The following is a 27054-nucleotide window of genomic DNA, read 5'->3' on the forward strand; positions in this document are numbered from 1 at the left end:
CGGGACCGGAACACCGCCCCTACTGAACCCCAGGCCCCGCCCTTTCCGGTGCGCGGCTCGGCCGCGACTTGAATCCTTGCCTTTCAACTCGCTGCCCCGCCTCTTTTTCATCTCAAGCTCGGTTTGCCCCACAGTCTTTTCGAAAGGGGATATTACGTCAGCACGTCTCGACTTGAGACGGCGATATTCCGGCGTGTTATAGAGCTTCCGGTGGAGACTGAATGTTGCTGTCGTGCGTTTGACGCTGTGTCGGAGGTCTTGTGGACGAGATCCGGACGTGTCCGGAGGAATTCCAGAGTCTGCTGCGGTAACCTTATCAGCCCGCCAAGATGGCGATGCAAGCGGCCAAGAGGGCGAACGTGAGTACTGGGGCCTTCTGCCGAAGAGGGGCAGGATTTTGCTGTTGGGATTTTCTCAACGGCGTGGCACCGTGCCCTTCCTTGGTCCCCAGGCCAGGGGAGCCTACAATTTACTGTTTTATCACTGGGGGTTCTACCTTAGCCCCATCCTTGAGGAGCATATCCGCGTCCACCCCTTTTGAGAGTTCCCTCGGTCTTATTCTGGTGTCAGCGATAGCGTTAACCCTGCAGCCTTTGTGGCTTGATCTGCACCTAGGACCTGACGACACAATCTTCTCCACCCAAAAGTCAAAAGCACAGACGAGTCTCCAGTAAATAACCTAGTAGCTCACAGGCAACCAGAGCCTGGGACTCTCCTCAAGTCGTGGAGCTTTTTGGATCCTTCATTGTTTGAACTCAGTATTTTCGAGCACCTACTGTATACCAAGAATGCGAGAGAAGGAACAATTGAGAAGTTGTATTTATTGAATACCTACTTTGTGCTTGACACTAGTCTACACGTTGTAGACACAACAGTGAATAAAAAAAGCCCTTCTGTTTACATACTAATGTTAAAGAATAGGGTGTTATATGGAAGGCTAAGAAAAATTGTCTCAATAGGAGAGGGTAGGTCAGCCGTAAGGCTGAGAGACACAGTGTGATGCAGACAGATAATTAGATACGATGAGATGCAGAATTTTGGTAACCTTGATGATCATCTTAGCGGATGAAAACTTGGTTGCAATGGGATGAAATAAGGATGAAAGTTAAGAAAATGGAGACCGCGCTTTCCACAAGTTTTCACGTAAATAGGAAGCAGAGAGATTGGATGATAGGTGATGTTTTTTTCTCTTCTAAGATGTGTGATATGAGTTGTATTTGCGTGCCTGTGAGAATGGTGCGGGAGTGTGGGGGGAACTGATGATGTGGGAGAAAAACGGGGTAAGTTCAGGAGTTAAGGTTTTGAATAGATGAAAGTTGGCATAATAATGAGAGGGAGAGGGGTGGATATGGGTGAATTTAGATTGATGGGTTTAGTGATATGAATATAAGGTTCTTACCGTTTAGTCATGTATTTTTTCAGTAAGGAAGAGCCAAGATCATCTCCTGGGATGGGCAGGGAAGAGCCCAACTCAGATGTTAGAGGGAGTGATGATGGTGATAAGGCTTGAGGAGAAAAGAGAAAGTGTGATACAGTATCTTACAGAGTGAGAAAGCAGATGTACTAGCTAAGTGTATTATAATTGGCAGTGCTGACTGTTTGTTTGAAGGCAGTCTTGAATTTTAAGTCTAAAACTTTATTATACCATTTGTCACCACTATTAGATTGAGGGCAAGGAAGAAGTATTCTCTTCTTCCTTTTTTTTTTAAGGTTCTTTATTTTGAGAGAGAGAGAACATCATCAGGAGAGGGGCAGAGAGAGGTGACATAGGATCCAAAGCAGGCTCTGTGCTGACAGCAGAGAGCCTGATGTGAGGCTTGAACTCAATGAACCTTGAGATCATGACCTAAGCCAAAGTTGGCTGCTTAACCACTGAGCCACCCAGGTGCTCTTCCTCTTTTTCTTTTTATACAACACTTAGCTTAATGTCTGAAATAGCTGCCAGCTTAATAGTCATTAATATCCAATGTGTAATTGAATATGTAATAACACAGGAGTGAAGTCTGGATGGGAGATTTATATTTGAGAGTCATCCACTTACTGTGGAAACCCATGTGTTGTGGTTAAGAGACCAAAGAGAGTGTAGAGTTAAGGAGAGCATACAAGGGATCAAGAGAAGAAGTCTAGGGGCACCTGGGTGGCTCAGTTGGTTAAGTGTTTGACTCTTGATTTTAGCTCAGGTCATGATCTCATGGTTCAGGGCCTCTACACTGACAGTGTGAGCCCGCTTGCAATTCTCTCTCTCCCTTTCTCTCTCTCTGCCACTCCCCCCCACCCCCCATAAATAAATAAACTTAAAAAAAAAAGAAAAGTCTAAAAGTAAAATTCTGTGGAAGAGCATATTTTCATGACAAAGAAGAGTGAGAACTGGCCAGACGGGGAACCCAAGGAAATAGTGTGTCAAGCAAGAGTAGTCAAGAAAGTAATAGCAGTGTCAGAAGCGTCAGAGAAATTAAGTGTGATGAGAACTGAACATTGCAGTAAAAAGGTCTTAGCGCATAAGAGCATTTTCGTCAGAGTGCTGGGGTGGAAGCTAGCTTGTAGTACGTTGATGAGAATCAGTGAAGAAAAGAATGTGAAGTAGTGAGTATAGACTTTATCTTCCCAGATGCTTGACTGAGAGGGGCAAAACCCAAAATAGAATAATAAGTAGAGCTAATAAGTTCAGGGAACCAGAAACCTTGTCTTTTTTCCTTCACGGAAAATATAATCCTAATACCCAGTCTGGTATATACATAAAGGAGATGCTCAGTAGATATTTGTTGAATGAACACAGAGGGATCCAAATAAGTATTTAGTTTTGCATGACAGTTGGCAGGACATAAGCATCTGCTCACTTGAGGAATAGAAGAAGGTCATGGTGAGGGAAAGACTAAATTCAGGAGAGAGAAGATATCATTGATATAACAGGTTCTTAGAGAGACCAGGTAAGAGGGGTTAGTGGGAGTTTTATGGTCTAAGAAACAGGAAGAGTTCCCTTCATTCTTTCCCATTTGTGTCTAAGGCATTGAGCCTACGTACTGTCCTCCCTAAAACAGGTGCCCAGTTGCTATTCTGACAAGCATGCTATTTTCAGGAATATCGATTGTCATTCTTATTTTTTTAATGCTGCTTATTCTTGACTATTCTGGTTTTTGTTGGTGGTGTTTTTTCTGTGAGAATTTATAATTATGAGAAATTTATTTGAGGTGGTTGCGCTCCTGCCCCTGATTATAATAGCACATATTTCTCATTTTAGATTCGACTTCCACCTGAAGTAAACCGGATTTTATATATAAGAAATTTGCCATACAAAATCACAGCTGAAGAAATGTATGATATATTTGGAAAATATGGACCTATTCGTCAGATTCGCGTGTGAGTCTTACTGAGACTTTTGAAATGTGATTTCAAGAAAATGATTGTATAATCTCAGAATTATAGCTGACAGCAGGGCCTAACCAAGAGCCTAGAGACAAAACAGATTGAAATATGGGAAAAGAGATCTTTCTTTCTTTTTTTTTTTTTTTTTTTGTACGGAAAAAAAATCCTGATCCAGCTCAGTGAGCGCCAAGGATAGTAGTGAAATTAGAGAAGGCTTGAAGTAGTAATGAAGGGTTTCAGGGCAATGGGTGGGAAAAGAAAGAACTAACATTTTATTGCATAACTGTTATTTATGAAGTCAGATACAACACTGGGGTTTTTTGTTTGTTTTAATGTTCATTAACTCTAAGTTGTTTTGGGTCTCCTTCACTCAATTTCTGAATAAACTGAGTAAGGAGGTATATAGGTAACTGAGAAAAATGATTTCTTTTCCAACTACGGCTCTCTTTTTTCTTTTCCCAACTATAACTTTCTATTGAAGTTTATTGATTTTTTATTTTTATTAAAGATTTAACAGGGGAGAATAACTGCAACATGAATTTGTATTTTAATCTAAAAATTGGGGTTTATATCTTCAAATGATACTTATTGAACATCTACAAAATGCCATTTATTGTAATAGGTGCTTTTATTTGTGTGACTAATATTACAGGCCTGTGTGGAGTCAAGATTCTGTTTTACATGTGAAACTGCTGAGGCCCACAGAGCACAAGCACCTTTCTAGAGTCACACAGCTGTTTAGTGATAAAATCTGATTCTAAACTGAATGTTTACATCACCCAGATCTGTAACCACTGACGCTCTAATTAGTGTAAAGGGGCTGTTTACCTAAGAGTCCATCTAGAAGGATTTTTTCCTTAAGTTTATTTATGTTTTTTTTAGTAATCTCTACACCCAGCATTGAGGCTTGAAATCGTGATCGTTAAATCAGGAGACTCACGCTCCTCCCGACTGAGCCAGCCAGGCACCCCTGACTATCTCTTCTTAAAAATTTTCCTTAATGACCTGAGAACAACTTCTTGGCTTTTAAAACTCTGAGAATTTTTTTAAGAACACTGTGAGATCTTGAGGACTCTCCTTTGAAATGATCACTGCCCCTCCAGAAAGTAAACCAAGTGCTAGCAATACATCATCATTCGTACTCAAGTAGTGATAGAAATGAAGTGTTACAGACTAGCCACTCTCTTTAGGAAGTCTCAGTCTTCTGGGTTTTTGATAAAAGCTTTGGACCCTTTCCACAGAAGAATACAACATTTTGCATATGATTTCAGGGGGTACGTGAAACCTAGGTCCTGTCCTAGACATGTTAAGAATGGTACACAGAAGATCCCCGGACTTGGAAATCAGGAAACAGGACTCTGCCTCAGGCCCTGTTATCCTAGACAAGTTGTCCCAGTTTTTGGTTCTCTGTACCCTCACATGTAATCTAGAGGGACGGTACCTTTCAGCTTTTAACATTGAGGCAGCACAATAAACTTAACTGAATTGGTCATGAGACCTAAGTTCAAATACTAACTGGGCATTTGCCAGTTGTGTACAACTGGGCAAAATATTTAACCCCTCTGAGCTTCAATCACTTAGGAAACAATCTTCCTACCCTACAGTCTTAAAGGAATTTCAGTAAGGAACAAATTAGATCATTCCTGTGAAAGCATCTTGTCATGGAGTTATTTCCTTCCTGTGTGCGTTAGCCACCCCTCTCTATGCTCCCACAGCACCTTCTGTGAAGATCTGCTAACAGGTGACTTTGTTGTTGTCTGTGTACTCTCCTGCCAGCCTGTGAGCTCCTCTAGGGCAGGTACCATCTATTCTTTTCGTTTTTTGTGGACAGATGTTGCACCTGATTCATTTTAAACACCCCAGTTACCTAAGTAAATGAATAATATGGAAAGTGGTTGTGCTTGACTATGAAAGTGTTACAGAATTTATTGATGGTACACAATTAAGAGATGGTACACAGTGAGATTAGAGAGTTTCAGAAAGCCAAGGTAAAAGGACAGATAATTAAACAGTGGCATCTGTGGAAGGCTGCAGAATAGCTTAGGGCCTTTGTACTCTGGTCCCTCCATCTGGAATGGTTTTCATCCGGCTCATCGCTTGTCTGGCTTCTCATTCTTCAGGTCTCAGCCTTACTGTCACCTTCTCAGAGAGGTTTACCCTGAGCACCCTAGCTTTAAGTAATTCCCTGTCCCCCCACTAATCCCTGTGACAGCTGTCTACTTCCTTCATACGATTTCTCGTCTATAATTATTTCTTTATCTGTCTCCCACTTGAATAAAGGTCCTTGAAGGGAGGGATGATGCTTGTTTTTTCCCTGTTATATTTCTAGTGCTTGTCATACAGAAAGAACACAGTATATGTTTTGTATATTTTTATTTATTTTTTTTGAGAGAGAGCAAGGGGAGGAAGGGCAGAGAGAGAGGGAGACAGAATCCCAAGCAGGCTGCACGCTGTCAGCACAGAGCGTGATGTGGGGCTCAAACTCACAAACCGTGAGATCATGACCTGAGCCAAAATCAGAGTCCAACACCTAACCAGCTGAGCCTCCTAGGCGCCCCAAGAACACAATATATATTTGCTGAATAAATTCGTAAAAGCTTGGTGTGCAGGAACTTGGGTCTAAATTATAGATTGAGAGACAGATGTTTTTCTGTTCCCTAGCTGTGTTCATGCTTTGTCCCACATTTGGTACCTAGCACTAGGGTGACCAACCTTCCCAGTTTGCCCAGGACTGTGGTGTTTTCTGAGATGTGGACTTTCACTGCTAAAATCTGGACAGTCTTGAGCAAACTAGGATGATTGATCACCCCACCTGACAGACACTTGGTGCTATGAACTTTTTACTGCTTCTTTTCTATTTTTTGAAAAAATGTTTAATGTTTATTTTTGAGAGAGAGAGAGAAAGTGTGTGAGAGCAGGGAAGGGGCAGAGAGAGGATCTGAATAGGTCTCTTTGCTGACAACAGAGGGCCTGATCCTGGGCTTGAACTCAGAACCTCAAGATCATATCCCAAGCTGAAGCTGGAGGCTCAACTGATTGAGCCACCCAGGTGCCCCTGGTGCTTTGAACTTCTTAAAGCTCTTTCGTACTTTTTACCTCTTTTGATTATTAAAACGTGTAAGGTGGAGGGCAGGTGATACAGCCTGATAACATTTAACACATGAAACAGCTGATGCTCAGAGAGGTTGTCACATGATTAGGTTTTCTTATTCCTACTCTTAAGATTTACCTCCAATCAAGAGAATAATGCTGGCTCACTGCCTACCATACAGTAGGTATGAGTATATACTTTTAAAAATTAAATTACAGTATCGTTAAGATATTTGGTTGATCAGTGGGAGCTGGGACACTTGAGATGAGAATCTTTAAAATGGGGTTAGTGCCCATCCCTATTCTGGTTCCTAAGATGTGAGAGGAAGAAATGCTTTTCTTTTGTTTTGGTTTTTAAGCCTCCAGGAGAAAGGAGGTATGAGAGAATTTGGTGGGAGAAAGAAGACCTCCACTTTTCTAATGCTTATTAGCACTTGTTGTGGGCATGGTGCTATGAGAGTAAAATGAAATATAAGGTCTTTGCCCAGTTAGCAAGAACTAAAATAATAAGGTTTTTAAAATGTTTTTATTTCAAAGGAAAAATTGGCCGCCTTTTTTGGCAAAGTCTTTTGGGCAGTGTTTTTTTCTTTGGGTAATCCTCAACTTTCAGAGCTAGTGCATTCTAGCCTCCCCCCCCCCCAAGCTAATGCATTATTAAATATTAAAAGTCAAAAGCTGAGGCACCCGGCTGGCTCAGTAGGAAGAACATGTGATTCTGCGTGTTGGTTGTAGAGATTACCTAAATAAACAAGCAAACAAACTTGTTTTAAAAAGCTCCAGGGGCACCTGGGTGGTTGATTAAGCATCTGACTCTTGATATCTGCTCAGGTCTTGATCTTGTGTGAGTTTGAGCCCCGCATCAGGCTCTGCGCTGACAGTTCAGAGACTGCCTCTGTCTCTCTCACTCGCTCACTCAAAATAAATAAATAAATAAAAACTTAAAGAGGTCCAAACATTGATAGACTATCCACAGAGAGTAGGTAATACTATAAAAGTCCCTCACTGGGCCTATGTAGCCTGATAGCCTGTAAGCGTTCAGTGACGCTGGCACCCTCCCACCACCCCAGCACCCTGTACCTCTTCCATCCCCTTTTATAGGAAGCATAAGCTCTGACCAGGGCCTAAGACTGTAGTCTCATCCTAGGTCAGATTTAAAGAGGTACCGCCCTTTCCCATGGCCTGCTACCTTTCATTGACCCTCTGTAGGGACTACAGCAGACAGAGGCAGCCCACAGTCTTAAACCTTATTCCACAGTTGGCAGTGGGTGGCTAGAACACAGATGGAAGGGTCCATCTTTATCACACTGGGAGCATAAGCTGAGTGGGACCTGTGCCCACTGCCCCCACTGACAAGCACATGGCCATCTGCTGCCTGCAGTTTGTTGCTCTTCACACTTCCCTTCCTCCCCGACGAAGGAAGCTGGGGAGGTGAAGAGAGGAGGTGGCAAGGAAAACTTACACAAGCCGCAGCTCCGAATCCATGAGCAAGGTCCAGCTTCCACTCCCCGTGACCTTCCGGCATTCTCCTCTGGCCGGCAGATAATCCCAGCCATAAGCACACGCCCTCCCTCTGGTCTCTGCCAAAGCCGAGCCCTTCTCCCGAGCCAAACAGGGCTGTGTAATACATGAGAGTGCACACATTATTAAAAATGTATGTATGAAAAGCTGGGAGCTGACTGTACCGCATTTTAGAAAGGCAGGAGTGAATCTTCTAAGTGGGAAAAACTACATTAACTCTACATTAGAGGACGTCCTTTCCCAGCCATAAAGGATAATGGTTGTCTGTTTTCCTAGATCCCATAATTTTGCCATCTTGGTAGGGGCTTCCCTCCAACCCCACCCCCCACTCCAGACACAAAATAGGTTTTATTTTTACGGATTTGATAAACCTTAGTAAAACACTGCTCAGAAACATGGAGACTGTCTTGTCTTGAATTGAGACTAAAATTAGAGTGAGGGAGAAAATCAAAATCTTTAGGAATAAGGGACTAGTAACCGGCAATAGTGTGGTAAATAACTCAAGTATTCGTTCTGTTGCATAAATGCGCAGTAAGGTCATTCTAGATCCTGATGACTGGCCAACAGGAGCCATCCTCCCTCAGTGCTGTACCTTCCAGCTTGAGACTGAAAATTGGTTCTTCGTATGAGAAGTAAGACAGACGAACAGGGCACAGAAGACCGTGACTGTTTCAAGCTGGTTCTTCGGTAGCTGCAGCAGTAGTCCTGACAGAGCAAGTTTAACCTGTCGCTATTTTACTTAAAAACAAAACAAAAACTACCTCAATTCAAGAAATAGTAGGCTTATCCCGCATACCTATCCATAATGTTTATTTCCTCTAATGGTGTTCATGTTGATCTCAAAATACTTAAACTTCGGGGCACCTGGGTGGCTTAGTCGGTTAAGTGTCCGACTTTCGCTTAGGTCATGATCTCGCGGTTCGTGGGTTCGAGCCCCGCGTCGGGCTCTGTGCTGACTGCCGGCTCAGAGCCTGGAGCCTGTTTCAATCTGTGACTCCCTCTCTCTCTGACCCTCCCCTGCTCATGCTGTCTCTGTCTCTCTCTCCTAGAAATAAATAAAACATTAAAAAAAATAATAATAAAATAAAATAAAAAAAAATCAAAATACTTAAACTTCAACGTACTGTCTTTAATCTTCTCTGGTTAGTGGTTTAAAAGATAGTTGTTATTCATAACTATCAATGCTCCAGTTAATTTTTTTCCCCACAGTATTTATTTGTTTATAAAGAGAAACTATTCCATAGCCCAATATTCATGTTTCATCGTTCAGGAACACAGGTCAGTGACAAAATTCCATGGAACTCAACCCAAAGAAATTCTCTACATTCCAGAATCACTTTGCACTCTGCAAGATCCCAGCCTTCTTGATCTCTTTCAATGGAATCATAATTTCTGTAGTAGAAATCTGCATATTCTTCTTGGTTTGGCCATACATAGCAAACTTAAAGAAAGCCGCAACCCCCAGGGAATGCCCCTATAATATGAAATCACAGGTGCTTTGCCAGAAGGCCTCACATCTGAGGTTTTGTCGAAACACTGGAAGTCATGGTAGTTATTCTCAACACCAACCTCAAACCCATCGTCCTTCCTCACTCGGGTAGATATGTATTTTAATTAATTAAATCTGATTTCACGCTGCAGGGGGAACACACCTGAAACTAGAGGAACAGCTTATGTGGTCTATGAAGACATCTTTGATGCCAAAAACGCATGTGACCACCTTTCAGGATTCAATGTTTGTAACAGATACCTGGTGGTTTTGTACTATAATGCCAACAGGGTAAGTGTTAGTCACTATCCTCATCACGTGTGGACACCATGTAAGAATTAGAGTCCTTGAGGAGGGGGAGAGTGTACTGTACATGCTTTTCTGCCCAGTGCTGTCGCTGAAATTCATTTCACTACTTATCAGTAACTAAGTTAACTTTGGTGCTTACCACATTTTCAGGCATTTCAGAAGATGGACACAAAAAAGAAGGAAGAACAGTTGAAGCTTCTCAAGGAGAAATATGGCATCAACACAGATCCACCAAAATAAGCATTTTCTGCATTTTCATTTTGGACTAAACCCCATGAATTACCACCATCACCCTTTCTTTGTTTTGTAATTAATACTGTTTTGATTTCTTAATTGAGATTCAAAACAACCTGCTTGAAACTTTGATACATGTTAAAATATGTTACATGAATAAACTTGTAGCTTTTTGTAAAAGATGGCAAGGTTTTCTCTTGAACTTTCCCCTCTTATTTGGTCCCAGAAAAAAGACAAATCAGTAGTTGAACCACATCAAGAATTGTTTGATGGGAGGTGTTCATAGAGACCAAGCTTCTTTTTCTTTCTTTTTTTTTTTTTTTAATGTTTGTTTATTTTTGAAACAGAGGGAGAGCACAAGCGGCAGAGGCAGAGAGAGAGAGACACAGAATCCAAAGCAGGCTCCAGGCTCTGAGCTGTAAACCCAGAGCCTGAAGTGGGGCTCAGATGTACTAACTGTGAGATCATGACCTAAACTGAAGTTGGATGTTTAACTGATTGAGCCACCCAGGTGCCCCAAGACCAGGCTTCTTTAGAGCAGAGACTTTTTGTATTCTTAATGCCTCTGGTGTCCAGCCCAGCACTTAGCCATCATGGGAAATTTCTACAGTGTTCTCATTTATTGAATGTTAACAACTCAGTGAAGATGGGTATCTCCATTTTGCAGATAAGGAAATCAAAGCTCATTGTGTTGTTTGAATGAATGAAAGCTTACATAAAAAGTTGCTGTAACATCAACCAGTATTACCCACACCAATACATCTGAGTAATTAATACTTGCTTTACAGTTAACAAAACACCTTTGTCAGTATGGGTACCCCGTCGTTGAAACAGAAGTCAGTTCTAGAAATGGACATTCAGGTGACAGCACATTGTTAGAGATCTGAGGGCGAGCCCCTTGGGTAGTGGTGTTGGTTGTTACACGTCTAAGACTGTATTATTTAGTCTTTCCCTTTAGTTAACAAGTGTCGGTGAGTATCTTGGACCTTCCCTCATAGTATATCTTTGCCATAAATAGAATATTTAATGCTTGTTCTTATATGCTCCCATGGCACGGAAATTGTATGGTTACTACCACATTCATCACAGCTTGGCAGCTTGGAGGACAGCTATAATTTTCTCTATAGTTTAGGCATGGCCAAATGGAAAAACATGGACCAATTGTTTTGGATATAACTATGACCCCAAATCGGTTTGAAGGGTATAAGCACTGAATCATGCAAATGTACAAAAAGTATCTATTTTACTTTTAAATGCATTTAGCTTTAAGAAAATAAGCTGTTTTCAAAGCCTATTGAAAATGAAGGAATTACCGTTATCTACTAATTATGTCAGTGCTTTTTGAAAGCACTATAAAAGAGTAATTTCTAAAAAGGGCAGGGAGATGACAAAGGAAACCATAGCTTTAATTTTCTTATAAATGCCTTTATGAATTCCTTATTTTTGTAATACATGGTGCACCTTTACATATTTACTAATTTTAAAAGTAATCTTCTAAAAGGCTTTTTGGTGGGTGCCTGGGTGGCTCAGTCGATTAAGCATCTGAACAGCTCAGGTCATGATCTCACAGTTCGTAAGCTTGAGCCCCATGTCGGGCTCTTCGGGCTCTTGAGCCCACTTCAGATCCTCTGTCTCCCTGTCTCTGCCCCTCCCCATCTTGCTCTCTCTCTCTCTCTCATAAAAATAAATAACATTAAAGGCTTTTTGGTAAGGGGAAAACAGACTTCAGTATGCTTTGTCTACGTGCAGACTGGCTTGCCTCTAGGGCAGTTGTTTTAATAACAAGGGAAAATTGCTTCTATTGACAGTGATGGCCAGTCCATCATTTGGATTTGTCTGTCAGCTGAATTTCATGACCCAGCCTAAGAGCTTTAAAAATTCCAATAGTTTGGTAATTTTGTGGCCTGTCCCAGTTAAGCTATAAGAACGTTAATTCTATAGATAAACATTGAACACCTGCTCTGCCAGGTCTGTGTGTGCTGTGATGCTGAGGATATACTTAAAGTCAGTCCACTTCACCAGGCATTCAAGCCTCAGCTTTTCAAACTGCTTTTAAGAGTGCAAGGGGTGGGGCGCCTGGGTGGCTCACTCAGCTAAGCGTCCTGCTCTCTATCTTGGCTCAGATTGCAATCTCATGATTTGGATGGAGCCACATGGATGTCATTTCTACGGAGCCCACTCTCCACGCCCCTCCTGAGTTCACTGTTCCCTGCTGTCACTCCGAGTCTGATGGGGACGGGCAACTAGGGTGTGACTGTGGACTCTGGGCTCAGAAGGCCGCAGGCCTGTGACCCTGGTGGATGTACTCTGGTGACCCGAGCACGCCTCCCAGGCCAGCTGCCCTTTCTACCAGACGGAGGATGGTGCCATACTCTCAGGAGGCTCCGGCCACCCCAGAGCCTGGCACAGGGTCAGCGTGGACATCATTTCCACTAAGTCATGTGAACAACGGACCTCGGTACTTTACCGATCTTTTCCACTTGGAACTAAAGCTCCTGACTCTCATGTCTAAAACGAATCCTTCCACAACAGGATTCTCTCTCTCCCTCTCTGCCCCTCCCCTGCACGTGCACTGATTCTCAAAATAAATAAACTTAAAAAAAAAGTCCAAGAGATGATTGTGTTCTTGTATACGTATGTACATGCACATATGTGCCCAGCCTGCTTTATGTTCACCCAGGTTAAATTTTGAGTTTCTAAGAAAGATTTTGTATGAAAAGAGAAGAGTGTTGACTAGGAATCTGAAAATAACTGGTATGACAAAGATCTCATCACCACTCCTGCCGAACAACTTTCAGTGGCTTTCACAGGACAATGTCCAAACTCGTCAGCATGCTGTCTCCTAATTTTCTGCATCATCTTTTAAGAGTGCCAGGAAAGCAGGGCCTGCAAAGACTACTGTATCCTTTCCAGGTGCAAGCCAGTCGTTATTTGCATTGGTGTGTTGGTTTTGGTTCCCTGAGTGGGTGTCTCTCATTACCACCTAGGCTATGCGTACTCACAACTCTATAGTGGACACCTTAAATGGTCCTTGATGCCATTTTTTTTTATCCCACTGGTGTCACAGCAGAGAACGTGTATGTCTCAAAGGCTACGTTATGAGAAATTATCAGACATCTGTGTCGTCAAGGAAAGTTAGGAACTAAGATATTCTGAAGGAAACTCCTCAGAAAGGAATGAGTGCAGCACCTTCTGGCTGGTCTGCTCCCACAACAGAAGTGAGTCCAGGGACTGGGTGATTAAAAGCAAAACAGCCCTGCGGAAACTGGGTGGCTCAGGTGGTTAAGTGTCTGCCTTTGGCTCAGGTCATGATCTCACAGTTCATGAGTTCAAGCCCTATGTCGGGCTCTCTGCTGTCAGCACAGAGCCTGCTTCAGATCCTCTGTCTCTGCCTCTGCCCCACTCATACTCTCTCTCTCTCTCTCTCTTAAAAATAAATAAACTTAAAAAAAAAAAAAAAAGCAGTCCCTTTCTCATTTCATTTTCTCCATCTTTTTTTTTTTAAATTTTAACGTTTATTTATATTTGAGAGACAGAGTGTGAGTGAGGGAAGGCCAGAGAGAGGGGGAGGCACAGAATTCAAAGCGGGCTCCAGGCTGTGAGCTGTCAGCCCAGAGCCCGACATGGGGCTCGAACTCACAAACCGTGAGATCGTGACCTGAGCTGAAGTCTGATGCTTAACCGAATGAGCTGCCCCTCATTTTCTCCATCTTAAAAGCAGTGCCTATTAACTCCGTGATCCTCAGCAGAGGAATATAGCCAGGACTTCATAGAGACAAAAGAGGTAGATGAAGTAGACAAGATGATGTGAACCTGTAGCATATGTATGACATTATGTGAATCTATGCAGAAAATGAAGTAATTCTAACTTAACCAGCCTCTCCTCGACCTTAATTCTAAATCCTCACTGACAAGAAAACCCTAAGGTTAAGAGCTTTCCTTACCTATGTCAAAAGAAAAATCTCTTAACCACGTTGCCCCAAGCTTCTCTGACAAACACACAACCCACCAGCAATAAGTGGGCTGATTTTAAAAGCTAACTGGGAATTCCCGTAAGTTACAGTAAATACAGATGGAAATAAGCAATCTATGTGAAGACCAGTTCAGAATCCTACATTCTTCTCAGAAGTAATTCCCCAATGTGAGAGCAAATCTGGATGAAACTAAGTAAATACAAAAACAAGCTCAGAATCACACATTTTTTTTTTCAAAAGTAACTTCCCAGTGTGAGTGTATGGCTCCAAGACTAACACACCTTCACTTGTTCAGGCACACGGTGTTCTTTTCCATCTGGCAGAGGGGAACTTCTCTAAGTTCAAACAGACAGAGGTTGCAAGGTCACATAAAATGCTCAAATCCTATGCTGGATTGCTAGACTATGGGGTTTGAACACAATACATTCCTTTAGTTATTCAGAGAAGAATTTTGAACCTGAAAGGTAAGTGGCAAGTTAATACTTACCTTGTAGGGCTCTTTAGAGGGTTGGTGGCAATTTTATTTAAAAATATACAGAACAAGGCTCAGCGTGTATAAATGCATCATAGCTACTACGTTTATTATCATTCCTAGCTACCTGGAAGCCTCCTTTCCACTCTTTCCCAAGGGCAACTGGCTCATGTATTCCTTAAAGCACTTCCTTCCTACAATAAGGATGGACAGGAATTTGTCAAGCACAGAGCCTTTATTTTACATATCATTTCCAAAGAGGACATTGTGTAAGTCAGCAGCCAACAGAAATTCTAAGAGAGAAAGTAACAGCAAAGGTAACTGGCTCAAGTCCCTCTGTGTATACCATGTACATTTCATGTCTGAGCACCTTGTGTGTCTGGCTTAAGTAAGGCAGTGTAGATTGTGCGAACAAGAAATCTGTGTCCTGTGATCAGAAATGGCTACTGCATGCATCACGTAAAATGCACAACCTGAAATGTTTTGATTTGCAACCGAAGTTTCCTTAAGCAAAGATGCGCGTGAACAATGACGAACACATACAGAGCAACTTGGGCAGAGAATGGATAATGCCACAGGGCAGTGAGGTTAGCGCGCTGATCAAGAGCCCCAAGCAGGAGGAGCCGTCCCAGTGGCAGAGCAGGCTAGGAGGGTGGGCAGCAGCCATCTCCCGCTGCTTCGAGCTCCTTCCCGCCTTCACTCTAAGTTGAGCAGCTCCACGTCAAAGATGAGGGTGGCATTGGGAGGGATGACACCAGGGTGGCCCGTGGCTCCATACGCCACATCAGGGGTGCAGGTCAGCTTCGCCCTCTGCCCCAAGCTCATCTAGCAGGGATGGGGGCAGATGGGGAGAGGAGAAAGAGGACCCAGCTTGATTTAAAAGAAAAAAGTAAGATAACTATGGCATTTTCCCAAACCATCCTCATGGTAACTCTGAAGATCTGAGATGAATATTCTGTGTGGCACACTGAAGTGATGCAGAATTTAGATTCTGCCTCAGACTAGCAGAGACTTCGCCATGGGGCACTAACTTCCACAAAGTAGTCCCAAATCCATTCATCTGACAACCACTGCTGGTTATTCATTTAGTGCATGGCCCAAACACTTCGAGTTGTTCCTAATTGTTCCTCACCCCCTTCCAAAAGAAACTAAAGAGGGTGTATAAACAGCACGTGTACCAGTACGCACTCGAGGAGGTGACAGGAACAGTCCATTAAAGACGTTAAGCAATCAGAGACCATCACAAGGAGGCGAGGGCTAAGCGACCTACACTAAGAGAGCATCATAGGACTTCACAGACCAAGGGAGAAGAGCGGGAACCAGGCTCCGCACAGCAGTCATCAAGAACGTCCGGCATTGGTCGGACAAATGGTGAAACTTGAATAAATCGATTAAAAAATTTTAATAACCAACTCCAACATTTGAATGGCTTGGTTAATAGTCCTGCATCAATGTTAATGTGTAATTGATCACAAATTAATGTAACGGGATCGTTTTAGTATGGTTATGTAAAACGGTAACATTTGGGGAAGCTGGGTAAAGAATATAGGGGAACTATTTCTGTGATATTTTTGCAAGTCTGAAATTTTTTTTTTAAGTTAAAAAAAAATACCTTGGCCCACCCCATCCCAACTCTCTGGCTGCCTCAGTCCTAGACAGCTGGTAACTTGAGCGAGTTCTGAGCAAGCCCGGAGGGATGTGCTTGGAATGAGAGCCCCCAGTGACTTAAAGGAGTCATGCTGGCAATGAAAGGGAAGGAGGGGGGGCACAAAGCCAAGGGCTGAAACTAGATGGTGTCACCATGCCTTAGCAGTAGAGTCAAAGCAGTGGCAGTCTGTGCTAGGGCAGGGGCGGCGTACTGAGCCCAGACTCCGACTCCTCAAACCCCCCCTAATGAGAATCCTCATCCTACCTGGGCTGCACCCTCTTCAAAACCCTTGATGACTTCCTGTTTGCCAATTCTGAACTTGAAAGGTTTGTTTCTGTCTCTGGATGAATCAAATTTCTTCCCATTTTGCAGCATTCCTGTGAAAGCAAGAATAGGGTGGAGAAGAGCTGCTGCCACGACTTAACCCCCCCCCCCCGCCGCCCCATTCTGGGTCCACATGTCTAAAATGGAATTCCTATTCTGTACCAACCTGTGCCTCTTCAGATCTCCCCACCTGTCCTGTTGCCCAAGCAAGAAACCTGGATACTGCATTCTGCCTTACCCACCCCCTCAATATGGCCTATCACTTAGTCCTACATATCTTTGCAACCTACCTATGTTCTATGTTCTCCATTTCTATTGCCACCGCACTGGGACCACACCAAGCCACCATCATGTCTCACCTGTGCACAGGAACACCCTCTAACTGGTCTTTCTGCTCCACTCTCACTCCTCCTTTCCAGTCTCTACTCTGTACCCAGAATGATGGTCTTTCATAAACATGTATTTGATCCTATCACTCCCTTGCTTAACAGGATGCTATAGTCAATAGCTCCCTGTGGCCGAATCCAAATGCCTACACTGTGCACAGGCACTTTGAGATCTAGCTACTGCCTGTCTGATAACCCTCTCTCTGCTTTCTTCTTCCTTTCCTCCCTACCATGTCCTATTCAGGTCACACCTTTCTCAAATACCTTGCAAATATACCTTTCTCAAATACCTCTACTCTTTATAACTTTTTCTGTGCTATTTCCTCAGCCTGAGGATTTTTCTGCCTCAGGTTGAGTCCTCACCTGATTTCCCAAGGTCCCCCCAACATGCAAAACTCAAAGGCTGCATCATTGGGTGCCTGAGTGGCTCAGTCAGTTAAGGGTCAGACTTTGACTCGGGTCATGATCTTGCCCCACTTTGGGCGCTGTGCTGACAGCTCAGAGCCTGGAGCCTGCTTTAGACTCTGTATCTTCCTCTTTCTCTGTCCCTCCCCCACATGTGTGTGTTCTCTTTCCCTCTCAGAAATAATAAATGAATAAACTTAAAAAAATAAAAGATTCTCTCTCCCTTTGCCCCTCTCCCCTGCTCATAAAAAACAAAACATAACAAAACAAAACAAACAAAAAAAAGGCCACATCATCTCTTCTTGCAATGAACACAGTAAAGTGACCCAGCCAGTAAATGGTGGCCTCCAGATCTAAAAGGGCCTGTTTGAACCTGGAACACCCCAGAGCTCTCTAACAGTCTGCAGCCCCCCTTAGCCAGCTGTCATCCCTGATGTACAAATATCGTCTCATTCCAGCTCCAGCTGTCTAAGCTCTAGAACTGTTTCTCTCTCTCTTTCTAAGTTTATTTATTTAAGCAATCTCTGCACCCAATGTGGGGCTCGAACTCACAATCCTGAGATCAAGAGCCACATGCTTCACCAATTGAGCCAGCCAGGCTTCCCTCAAGAGCTGTTTTGGTATTTTTAGTTCTTATCGGTGACTGGTTCAAAGGTCAGACCTGTAAACAATGCTCTTCCACAATTTCTTCCTGCAGCCCACAGACCATGACAAAAGCCAATTTGAGACCAGAGAAAGATCTGGCCTGTAAGTTCAGAGACTGGATACTGACTTCATTTTGGCACTAACTCAGTGTGAAGTTAGGCAAATCACTCCCTTTCTCGTGGCTTCAGATATGCCATGTTTAACACAGGCGGTCTGGACAAGCTTAATGTCTGAGCATCTGTGATTTTACTTCCTCTAATTCCTACAATTTAAATGCATACAAGGGACAGTATTATTTTCCTACTTTCTAGGTAGAAAATTGGACTCTTGCCCTGCATACTAAATCAGGCAAAGGAGAAAATCCTATAAGAAGGGGCTCTTACACAAACTCATGCATACACACAGGTTGCTAAGATATTCATATACACAGAGATACTCACGTGTGCTCACGGGCACTTAAGCACACATTCAGAAGAAAAACCCTGATGGTCAAACAGATGCTAAGAAAATATTTAGATCCACAAATCTACATACAATTACACAGATACATACTCAGACATATACACATATGGATACACACACACACACACACACACACTCCATTTGATAATTAGCTTTCTCATTCCCTGATTTCTTCAGATTTCATATGACTTAATATACTTCAGACCAGATATAGTTATCTTCAGCTACAAGTTCAGCCAAAACAATGCAGCCTAGAAACAGACCAACACCTATATGGTTACTTGATTTGACAAAGGTGTCATGGCAAAGCAACAGATAAAGGATATATTTTTTTAAACTGATGTTGCTGGATCAACTGTATATCATATGGAGAAAAATTAACCTTGAGCCCTACTTTATGCACACACAAAAAATCAATTCCAGACAAATCACAGATGCACCTATGAAAAATAAAATAATAAGGCTTCTACAAGATAATAAACAGAAGAGTATCTTCATGACCTAGGGAGAGACAAATATTTCAGAGCTGAACACAAAAGTACTATAAAGAAAAAAGATTAATATGTAGGACTTCATCAAAATTAAGAACTTCTATTCAAAAAAGGCCATTAAGTGTGGGGGGGGGGCGGGGGAGGCCCTGGCACGTGAGGTGCTTAGAATCAGTATAACTAACAAAAGACCCACATTCAGAATATATAAAAAACTCCTATAAATCAATCAGTAAAAGGCAGCTAGCCTAATTTTTATAACTGGACAAAACTTGAGCAGACTGAAGAGGACATTCAAATGGCCAGTAAGTACATGAAAAGGTACTAAGGTACTCAACTTCATTAGTCATCAGGGCAATGTAAATCAAAACCACAATGAGATACACTGGGCACCCACCCAAGTGGGCCAAAATCAGAACGAAAACTTGATAATGCCATGTGTTGATAAGGATACAGGGGAATGGGAGCTTTCATACATGGCTAATGGCAGCAGAGACTGGTGCAACTACTTTGGGAAGCTGTTTGGCAGTATCTGTTAAAGTAGAGCATAGGTAGGGGGCACCTCGGTGGCTCAGTCGGTTAAATGTCTGACTTTGGCTCAGGTCATGAACCTGTGGTTCGTGGGTTTGAACCCCGCATCATATTCTGTGCTGACAGCTCTCAGAGCCTGGATGGAGCCTGTTTCAGATTCTGTGTCTCCCTCTCTCTGTCCCTCCCCCGCTCATGTGCTGTCTCCCTCTGTCTCAAAACTAAATAAACATTAAAAAAAAAAAAAAAAAAAAAGTAGAGCATAGGCATAACCCAATGCCCAAATAACTCCACTTTAGGGTGTATACCCAACCAAAATGTGTACATATGAGCACCAAAAGACACCTACAAGACTGTTGAAATCAATAGTATTCATAATTGCCAAAGACTATCAGCAACCCAGATGTTTATCAATTGTAGAAAAGATAAATTGTAGTATATTCATACAATGAACTGTATGGGCATAAAAAAGAACCAATGACTCTGGACGAATCTCACAGACATAGTATTAGTAAAATAAGCCAAACACAAAAGAGTATATGCTCCATGATTCCATTTACAGGGTATTCAATAAGAAGCCTAGCCAAACGAAGGGGACAAAAGTATGAATTCGGGTTATCTTCAGGGAGGTGTAATGACTGGGAAGAGGCAAGAGGGAGATGCCTGGGGGTGCTGGAAATGTACATGTTGCTCTGGGTCGTGGTTATGTAAGTGCGATCACTTCGAAAACTTTCACTGAGCTGTGCACCTTAGATTTATGTTCTCTGCTGTATTTATATTTAAGTAAAAAGTTTACTTAAAAGTCGCGTACAGTCTCCTGCTGGGTTTGATGAGATGGTCCCTCCCCACACTCGTGGCTGATGCTAGTGTTTAATGTACATTGCCTGCTCACTCTCTGTATCTACCATGAAAAGTCTTTGCAAAAGGATGTTGTGGTTTTAGTAACTTGAAAAGCACTGGTCTGTCTACAACATGTAGAACAGATAAATCAATTACACAGGTCAGAGGCCCCAGGGGACTCATGGTAATTAGGCCAGTCACAGGGAGATAACACACAGCTCTAGCTCACTGACGCCAGCCACCAGCAACACAGCTGTTGAGAAATACCCACACCGTCTGCCTAGAATTAACCTGGCACTTCACACTGGCCCAGAGAACTGCTAAAAATGGCCCCATCTGAATATGTCCTAGGAATTAAACTGGCCTTGCTGTCTGCTAAGTGGCTGTCACCAAGTTTGCCACATTGGGAAGCAGGTCACAAGGCAGAGCATTCACCTCTCTAGAACAAACACCTGCTTGTGATCTTCTTGCCAGCAGTCCTCAGGAATTCCATCTAGAATGTTCCTCAGCCCACCTGACCTTCCAATACAGAGCATCCAAGTGGGGTCCTCGGAGATGTGGGGCTCTCCCCCAAGTCCCACAGCGCCCTGAGCTGGGCGCTCCTGCCGCCCTGCCTGTCACATGGCAGCAGAGCCTCTGGATGACTTTGCTCTCCCGCTCCCACAGCCCCAAAGAAGGAAGGAATCCTGCCTTTTCACCGTTGTGTCCCCAGTGCCCACACAGCACCTTCCACCCAGTAGGTGCTCAATAACAGCACACTGAATTGAACAGTCTATTTCTGAAAAAAGAAAGGGCATGCTGAGGAAGCCACCCTCCCCTTCTCTAATAATATTGTAGGAGGAAAAGGGAGTCTGCAGAGATCAGGGCTCTCAGAGCTTCAAGAAGGGATTTCAAAATATCAGACAGAACCAGGAGGGCCAGGCTCCACCCTGCCATGACAGAGGGAAGGGAATGAAGGTGCTTGGCTCAGTTAGAGGCTGGTTCCACAGACGCTCCCACTGGCACAAATGGGGAAGAGGTAACCTTGCAAGCCCCCTTTCCCATGCCCACAAGGCTGGCTTGAGAAGTAGGGGACAAATGGCCACAGGAAGACGTGGCTACCTTGGACTTTGGGCCTGATCTAGGGAGCAGATGCCTCTGGAGAGGAATATGAGCGGGGAGACCTCCCTTGGGAGGGACAGGTCTGGGTGAAGGCTGAGGGAGCAAAGCCTACCTGTGTAGTGCACCACACACGTCTGCCCCTTTTTGGGGAATGTCCTTCCTGCAAAGAGACATGAGGGCAGATAAATGAATAAGGCATGGAAAAAGTCACCTGGAACATTCAGATGTGACTGCGACCCAGAGCTCTGGCCCACATTCCCCTCCACACCATGGAGATGCCCATGGTGCTAGTTCTGGCTCTGTGCCTTGTATGAGCCGGACTAGTCACTTCACCTCTCTGGCTTTTTATTTGATTGGAACTTTATTCCCTTGGGTTCCTCAACTCTGCTCTCTTCTTTTTATTTTCCTTTCTTATATTTTTAAAAATGTTTATGGATTTTTGAGAGAGACAGACAGAGCACAAGCAGGGCAGAGGCAGAGAGAGACGGAGACATAGAATCCAAAGCAGGCTCCAGGCTCTGAGCTGTCAGCACAGAGCCCAGCTAGGGGCTTGAACTCAGGAGCTGTAAGATCATGACCTGAGCCAAAGTTGGACACTTAATCGACTGAGCCACCCAGGCACCCATTATTTTCCTTTCTTTGATCACTCCGTTTACTTTCCTTCATCCATACCACAAACATTTATTTGAAGTTTATTTACTTATTTTGAAAGAGAGACACAGAGAGAGAGAGAGAGAGTGGGGGTAGGAGCAGAAAGTTGGGGGATGCCAAGCAGGCTACATGTCATCAGCACAGAGCCTGACATGGGGCTCAAGCCCCTAAACTGTGAGATCATGATCTGAGCCAAACCAAGAGTTGGACACTTAACTGACTGAGCCACCCAGGTACCCATTCCACAAACATTTGCTGACAGCCTACTATGGACTAGATTCCAGAAACACAGAGCAATCTATGAACTCATGGTGAAGTTAGGGAAACAGACCCATAAATAATATATTACAATGCAGGATGATGACTGCAATCAAGGATTAATAAGCATAATCATTCACAAATATTTACAGAATATCAATACATGCAAAGCCTGGGCCTGATTTCAGGGACACAGCAGTAAACCATAGAGACAAGATCGCAGCTCTTTTGGAGTTTACATTCTAATGGAGGGAAACAAAACAATACTCAAATAAACAAGACAATTATAGATTATGATCATTCTCTAAAGGAAATAAACACAAGGACGAGTTAAAGAGAGGGACCATTTTAGAAAGGGTGGTTCAGGAGGGCCTCTCAGAAAAGGTGACATTTGTGCTGAATCTTGAAGATTGAGCAAAATGCCAGGAAAAGCACTGCATGGGTGCAAACACTGGGGCAGGAAGGGACTGGAGCATTTGCAGAATATAAAGGAGGCTTGGTAACTGGAAAGAAGGGAGGGAGAAGGGGACAAGTGGGAAAGGGTCAGATCATGCCCAGCATTGCAGAGCCGGATTTAATTCTAAGTGCAACAGGAAGCCACTGGAGGGTTTTAAGCAAGAGAATGACATAATCTGAATTAAGATTTTATAAGATCACTCTGGCTGCTGTGTGTAAGATGGACGATTAGGTGCCTGTTGTGATAATCCAGACAGGAAATCAATTATGGCTTGAATTAACGTGGTGGTAGCAGAGAAGAGAGCAACATAGATCTATTTTGGAAGTGGGACTGACAGGGTACGCTAATGGAGAAGAGATGGGGTCTAGGATGAGGGAGAAGGAGACATCAAGTACAACGCTTGGGTTTTCAGTTTGGGCAACTGGATGAAACAAATTCCAGGTGGAGAAGACTGGGGAGGAGCAGATTTGAGCAGCTGACAATTTTAAGATGCCTATTAGACATCTATCTGAGTTTATACTGCAATAGGCAGCTGGGGTTGTCTGCACTGGAGCTATAAATCTGGGTGGAATTTAAAGCCACAAGCCTGGGTAGCAAGGCATCAGGGAGGCTAACCAGTGAGCCAACATGTAGAGGACTATACGGGAGTCAGGAAAAGCATCTGAGAGGAGATCACGGGTAAACTGAGTCTTAAAAGATAAGTAGTTTGCCATAGGAAGTAAAGGGAGATAATCTGGGAAGAGTGAACGACATGTTCAAAGGCCTAGAATCTGGCAATAGTGAGATCCCTGTCTGGCTCACTGCTCTAACCCCGACTACATAGTACACGGTCAATAAATATTTGCAGAATGACTGGTGTGTTTAACAACTTTGAAGGCAGCTTGCTAAAGCTAGGGGAAATGGTGGTAGTGGGGGTAGGGACTGGTAGGAAGAGATGAGGCTCTAGTGTGGAAGGTAAGACTAGGCTGGACTACCATCTGTCTGGAGAAGGAGATGGAAGATTCATTAAAACACAAGGTGGAGGTAGGGGGCAGAGAGCAGAATGGGACAGAACAGTTACATATGCATTTTAAAGAGTCCACAGGGTACAGTTTGAAAAATAGGTGGTGTCTCATGCCAGTCAGAGTGGCTAAAATGAGCAAATCAGAGAACTCTAGATGCTGGCGAGGATGTGGAGAAACGGGCAGCCTCCTACACTGTTGGTGGGAATGTAAACTCGTACAGCCCCTCTGGAAAACAGTGTGGAGGTTCCTCAAAAAATTAACAATAGAACTCCCCTATGACCCAACAATAGCACTGCTAGCAATTCACCCAAGGAATATAGGAGTGCTGAGGCATAGGAGCACATGTACCCCAATGTTCATAGCAGCACTCTCCACAATAGCTGAAACATGGAAAGAGCCTAAGTGTCCATCAACAGACGAATGGATCAAGAAGATGTAGTTTATCTATACAATGGAATACTACATGGCAACGAGAAAGAATGAAACCTGGCCATGTGTAGCAACATGGATGGATCTTGAGGGTGTTATGCTGAGTGAAATAAGTCAGGCAGAGAGGGACAGATATCATATGTTTGCACGTATAGGAGGATTAGGAGGAACTTAACAGAGGACCACGGGGGAGAAAAAGGGGATAAACAGTGGGGGAGGGGGAGAGAGGCAAACCACGAGAGACTCTTGAATGCTGAGAACAAACTGAGGACTGATGGGTGGGGGAGGGAGGGGAGAGATGGGCATGGAGGAGGGCACTTGTGGGGATGAGCACTGGGTGTTATATGGAAACCAACCTGACAATAAACTATTTGTAAAAAAAGAAAGAGAAAGAAAGAAAGGAAGGAAGGAAGGAAGGAAGGAAGGAAGGAAGGAAGGAAGGAAGGAAGGAAGGAAGGAAGAAAGAAAGAAAAGAAAGAAAGAAAGAAAGAAAGAAAGAAAGAAAGAAAGAAAGAAAGAAAGAAAGAAAGAAAGAAAGAAAAATAGGTGGTGTGAGTTAGGGAGGCCAGATGGAAGGCAGGGAGGTGAGACTGGAGGTGGGAGACCAGTTTAGAGGATGTGCAGAAATCCAAGTGAGAGGTGATGTTGGCCTGAACCAGGGCAGGGGCTATAGAGATGGAACCTAGAGATTTTCAGCAGAAGGACTTGAAAGGACTTGGTGTGGAGCTCAACCAAGAAGGTGTCCCCAGCATAACGGTACAGTAGTTTGGCCCTTCTGTGCTTTTTGACTCAAGAATTTAGACACTCAGGGTGCCTGGGTGGCTCATGAAGCGCCCAGCCCTTGATTTCAGCTCAGGTCATGATCTCAGGGTTCATGAGATGGAGCCTCACATCTGGCTCTGCACAAACATTGCGGAGCCTACTTGGGATTCTCACTCTCCCTCTCTGTCTCTCCCCACCTTGCGTGTGCGCACACTGGGCATGCACGCTCCCTCCCTCAAATAACTCTAAAAGCTACTTTGAGCCAAGGAAGACAGAAGAGGCCTCCAGCCCCTTGGCAGAACTCAATGGTAGTGCCCTGAGGTGTGACAAGGTCTCAGGAAGATGCCTCCTGGAACCCAGTACCATGGTTCCCAGCTGAGTCAAAGAAGCTTTTACCTGCTGGGTAATCAGGGTAATGATTGGGACCTCTAGGAATCACTGCCTTTTAACAAGGAGGGTGGCCTGGGATCAAGAGGTCCTCTCACTTCCTAGGGAAGGTGGGGCTTGTCACTTATGCCTCACATGAAATTTGTCAAATTCTGCTGCAGAAATGGGAACTCTGGAGTGGATTAAGTTTCATTTTAAAAATTTAAGACTGGCTATTCTTGCACATCCAGACCCAATTATACAAGAGATGTCTGGCTTGGGGAAGTGAGTGGTGCCAGTCCTGGGGGCAGGGAAAAGGCAATACAGAGGAGCACTTGGAAGTGGGGAGGACAAGGAGCATGAGTTGTTTTGGACTTGCTGAATTAGCTATCCGTGGGACATCCAGATAAAGGTCGAGCAGCAGCTGGATAAAGGGGCCCCCTTGAACTCAGGTCGGAGATCTGAGCTGGAGGATTAAGTTTGGAGGCCATCGGTTTGCAGACGGTAATGAAAGCCATGGGAGTGTACAGGATGGCTGGAGAGGCTGAGTGGGGCGGGGAGGATAAAGCGAGATGCAGACGCGGAGGGAGCGCTTCTCGCTTCCCAGACTGGCTCGGTCCCCACAACGTCTCACCGCCCAGCCCGCAGGGGCCGCCCGACCGGAGGCCCGGAGGGGGGCGCATTGGAAAGGGTTGCCCCAAACAGAAGAGAACCCTTCCAGCTGTTTCCAGAGCTCACCTAACAGAGCAGGGAAAGCAGAACTGAAAGGCTGCCCTGGGAAATCTGCAGGAGCGGATAACCGAGAGGTTCCAGCCGCGGCAGCGGCGGCCCGAGGCCCCCGGGGCGGTGGCGGGCCGCAGACCCCCGCCTCCCGGCCGCCGCCTTCGTTCCCCTAGGTGAGCCGGCGCGGAAGGGGATGGTGGAGGATCGTCTGCTAGATCCCCAACAATCCAGTCTGGGGTCTCCTCCCGCCGCCCTCATCCTATGCCCGCCTCCAATTCAGCACCCTCCGCGCCACCTCCGAACCAGACCCCCGCCCGCCCGGCTCCGCCCCGGGACCCTTCCTCCTCCCCCAGCTCGGCCGCCCAGTACCGTCTCCGGGGGAGATGGTCTCGATCTCCACGCCCATCGCAGTCCCACTGGCCCCGCCTCCGAGGGTCCCCGCTGCTGCCCCGACCCCGGCTCGGCTCCGGCCCTGGCCCGGCTGGCGCTCCGGCTCGCCTACCCGCCGCCACTGCAGAGCCGGAGGAGGTGCGGCGGGAGTCGGGACCTGCGCGGGGAGGGGCCACGGGGAAGGGGGCGGCGGGGCGGAGCGGCGCGGAAAGGTGGGGTCGGCTGGGGCGGGGCCCGGGGGAGGGAAGGGACCCTGGAGCGGCTGCTCCCGAGCTTGCCAGGCTAAGGGTCGTTAACTGGGGAGGATGTTGAGGGGGACGTGAGACACGCGCGCCTCCACCCACCCACCCATCCATCCATCCATCCGTTCAGCACAAATTTACCTAGCGTCTATTCTGTGCTAAGCTCTCGGGAGTCAACCTGGTCCCACAGACTAGGGGAAAACGGGCAACCCAACACTTTGGAGATACGCTCACTGCCTTGGAGTTCAGAATGTTATGGAAGCACCTGAGTAGTACTTACTACTCTAGCTTGGCGGCCGGGATTGTAGGAACAATCTGGGGATGCGGGGAGCGGGGGAGGGGAGGAAGGGAGGGAGGAAACCAGTCACTACCTTACCCCAACCTCCCTCAACCCTGATTCAGCATCCCACCTCGTTCTGCCCCACTCACAGGTAGGTTCCCACCTTTCGAGGCAAAGTACTGCGCCCTGCTGATGACAGTTAAATTGACGTAGACT

General features: G+C 44.8%; 2 protein-coding genes across 2 annotated transcripts; one reads left to right on the plus strand and one right to left on the minus strand.

The window, feature by feature from the left end:
- Positions 1-107: 107 nt before the first annotated feature.
- Positions 108-10185, plus strand: SF3B6 (splicing factor 3b subunit 6). Its single transcript, XM_039238357.1, has 4 exons — positions 108-359; positions 3239-3357; positions 9613-9751; positions 9920-10185. Exons 1-4 carry the CDS (start codon positions 330-332, stop codon positions 10007-10009), a joined length of 378 nt encoding a protein of 125 aa, XP_039094288.1. The 5' UTR covers positions 108-329; the 3' UTR covers positions 10010-10185.
- A 4480-nt stretch (positions 10186-14665) lies between these two features.
- FKBP1B (FKBP prolyl isomerase 1B) lies at positions 14666-26467 on the minus strand. Its single transcript, XM_039238353.1, has 4 exons — positions 26296-26467; positions 21389-21436; positions 16362-16474; positions 14666-15274 (listed from the first exon to the last, which is right to left on the minus strand). The coding sequence occupies exons 1-4, from the start codon at positions 26330-26332 to the stop codon at positions 15146-15148; spliced, it is 327 nt and encodes a 108-aa protein (XP_039094284.1). The 5' UTR covers positions 26333-26467; the 3' UTR covers positions 14666-15145.
- Between the last annotated feature and the right edge of the window lie 587 nt (positions 26468-27054).

This window comes from Hyaena hyaena, unplaced genomic scaffold (assembly GCF_003009895.1).
Source record: "Hyaena hyaena isolate Hyena2069 unplaced genomic scaffold, ASM300989v1 scaffold_138, whole genome shotgun sequence".
Classification (NCBI taxonomy): Eukaryota; Metazoa; Chordata; class Mammalia; order Carnivora; family Hyaenidae; genus Hyaena; species Hyaena hyaena.

What these genes read in the sequence shown, in the direction of transcription:
- FKBP1B (XM_039238353.1), bottom strand. Translation starts at nt 26,332, where the DNA reads ATGGGCGTGGAGATCGAGACCATCTCCCCCGGAGACG. An exon ending in GACCATCTCCCCCGGAGACG is followed by an intron (nt 21,437 to 26,295) that starts GTACTGGGCGGC and finishes GTCTCTTTGCAG; the next exon opens with GAAGGACATTCCCCAAAAAG. An exon ending in GTGTGTGGTGCACTACACAG is followed by an intron (nt 16,475 to 21,388) that starts GTAGGCTTTGCT and finishes TTGCTTTCACAG; the next exon opens with GAATGCTGCAAAATGGGAAG.
- SF3B6 (XM_039238357.1), top strand. Translation starts at nt 330, where the DNA reads ATGGCGATGCAAGCGGCCAAGAGGGCGAAC. An exon ending in AAGCGGCCAAGAGGGCGAAC is followed by an intron (nt 360 to 3,238) that starts GTGAGTACTGGG and finishes TTCTCATTTTAG; the next exon opens with ATTCGACTTCCACCTGAAGT. An exon ending in CCTATTCGTCAGATTCGCGT is followed by an intron (nt 3,358 to 9,612) that starts GTGAGTCTTACT and finishes TTCACGCTGCAG; the next exon opens with GGGGAACACACCTGAAACTA.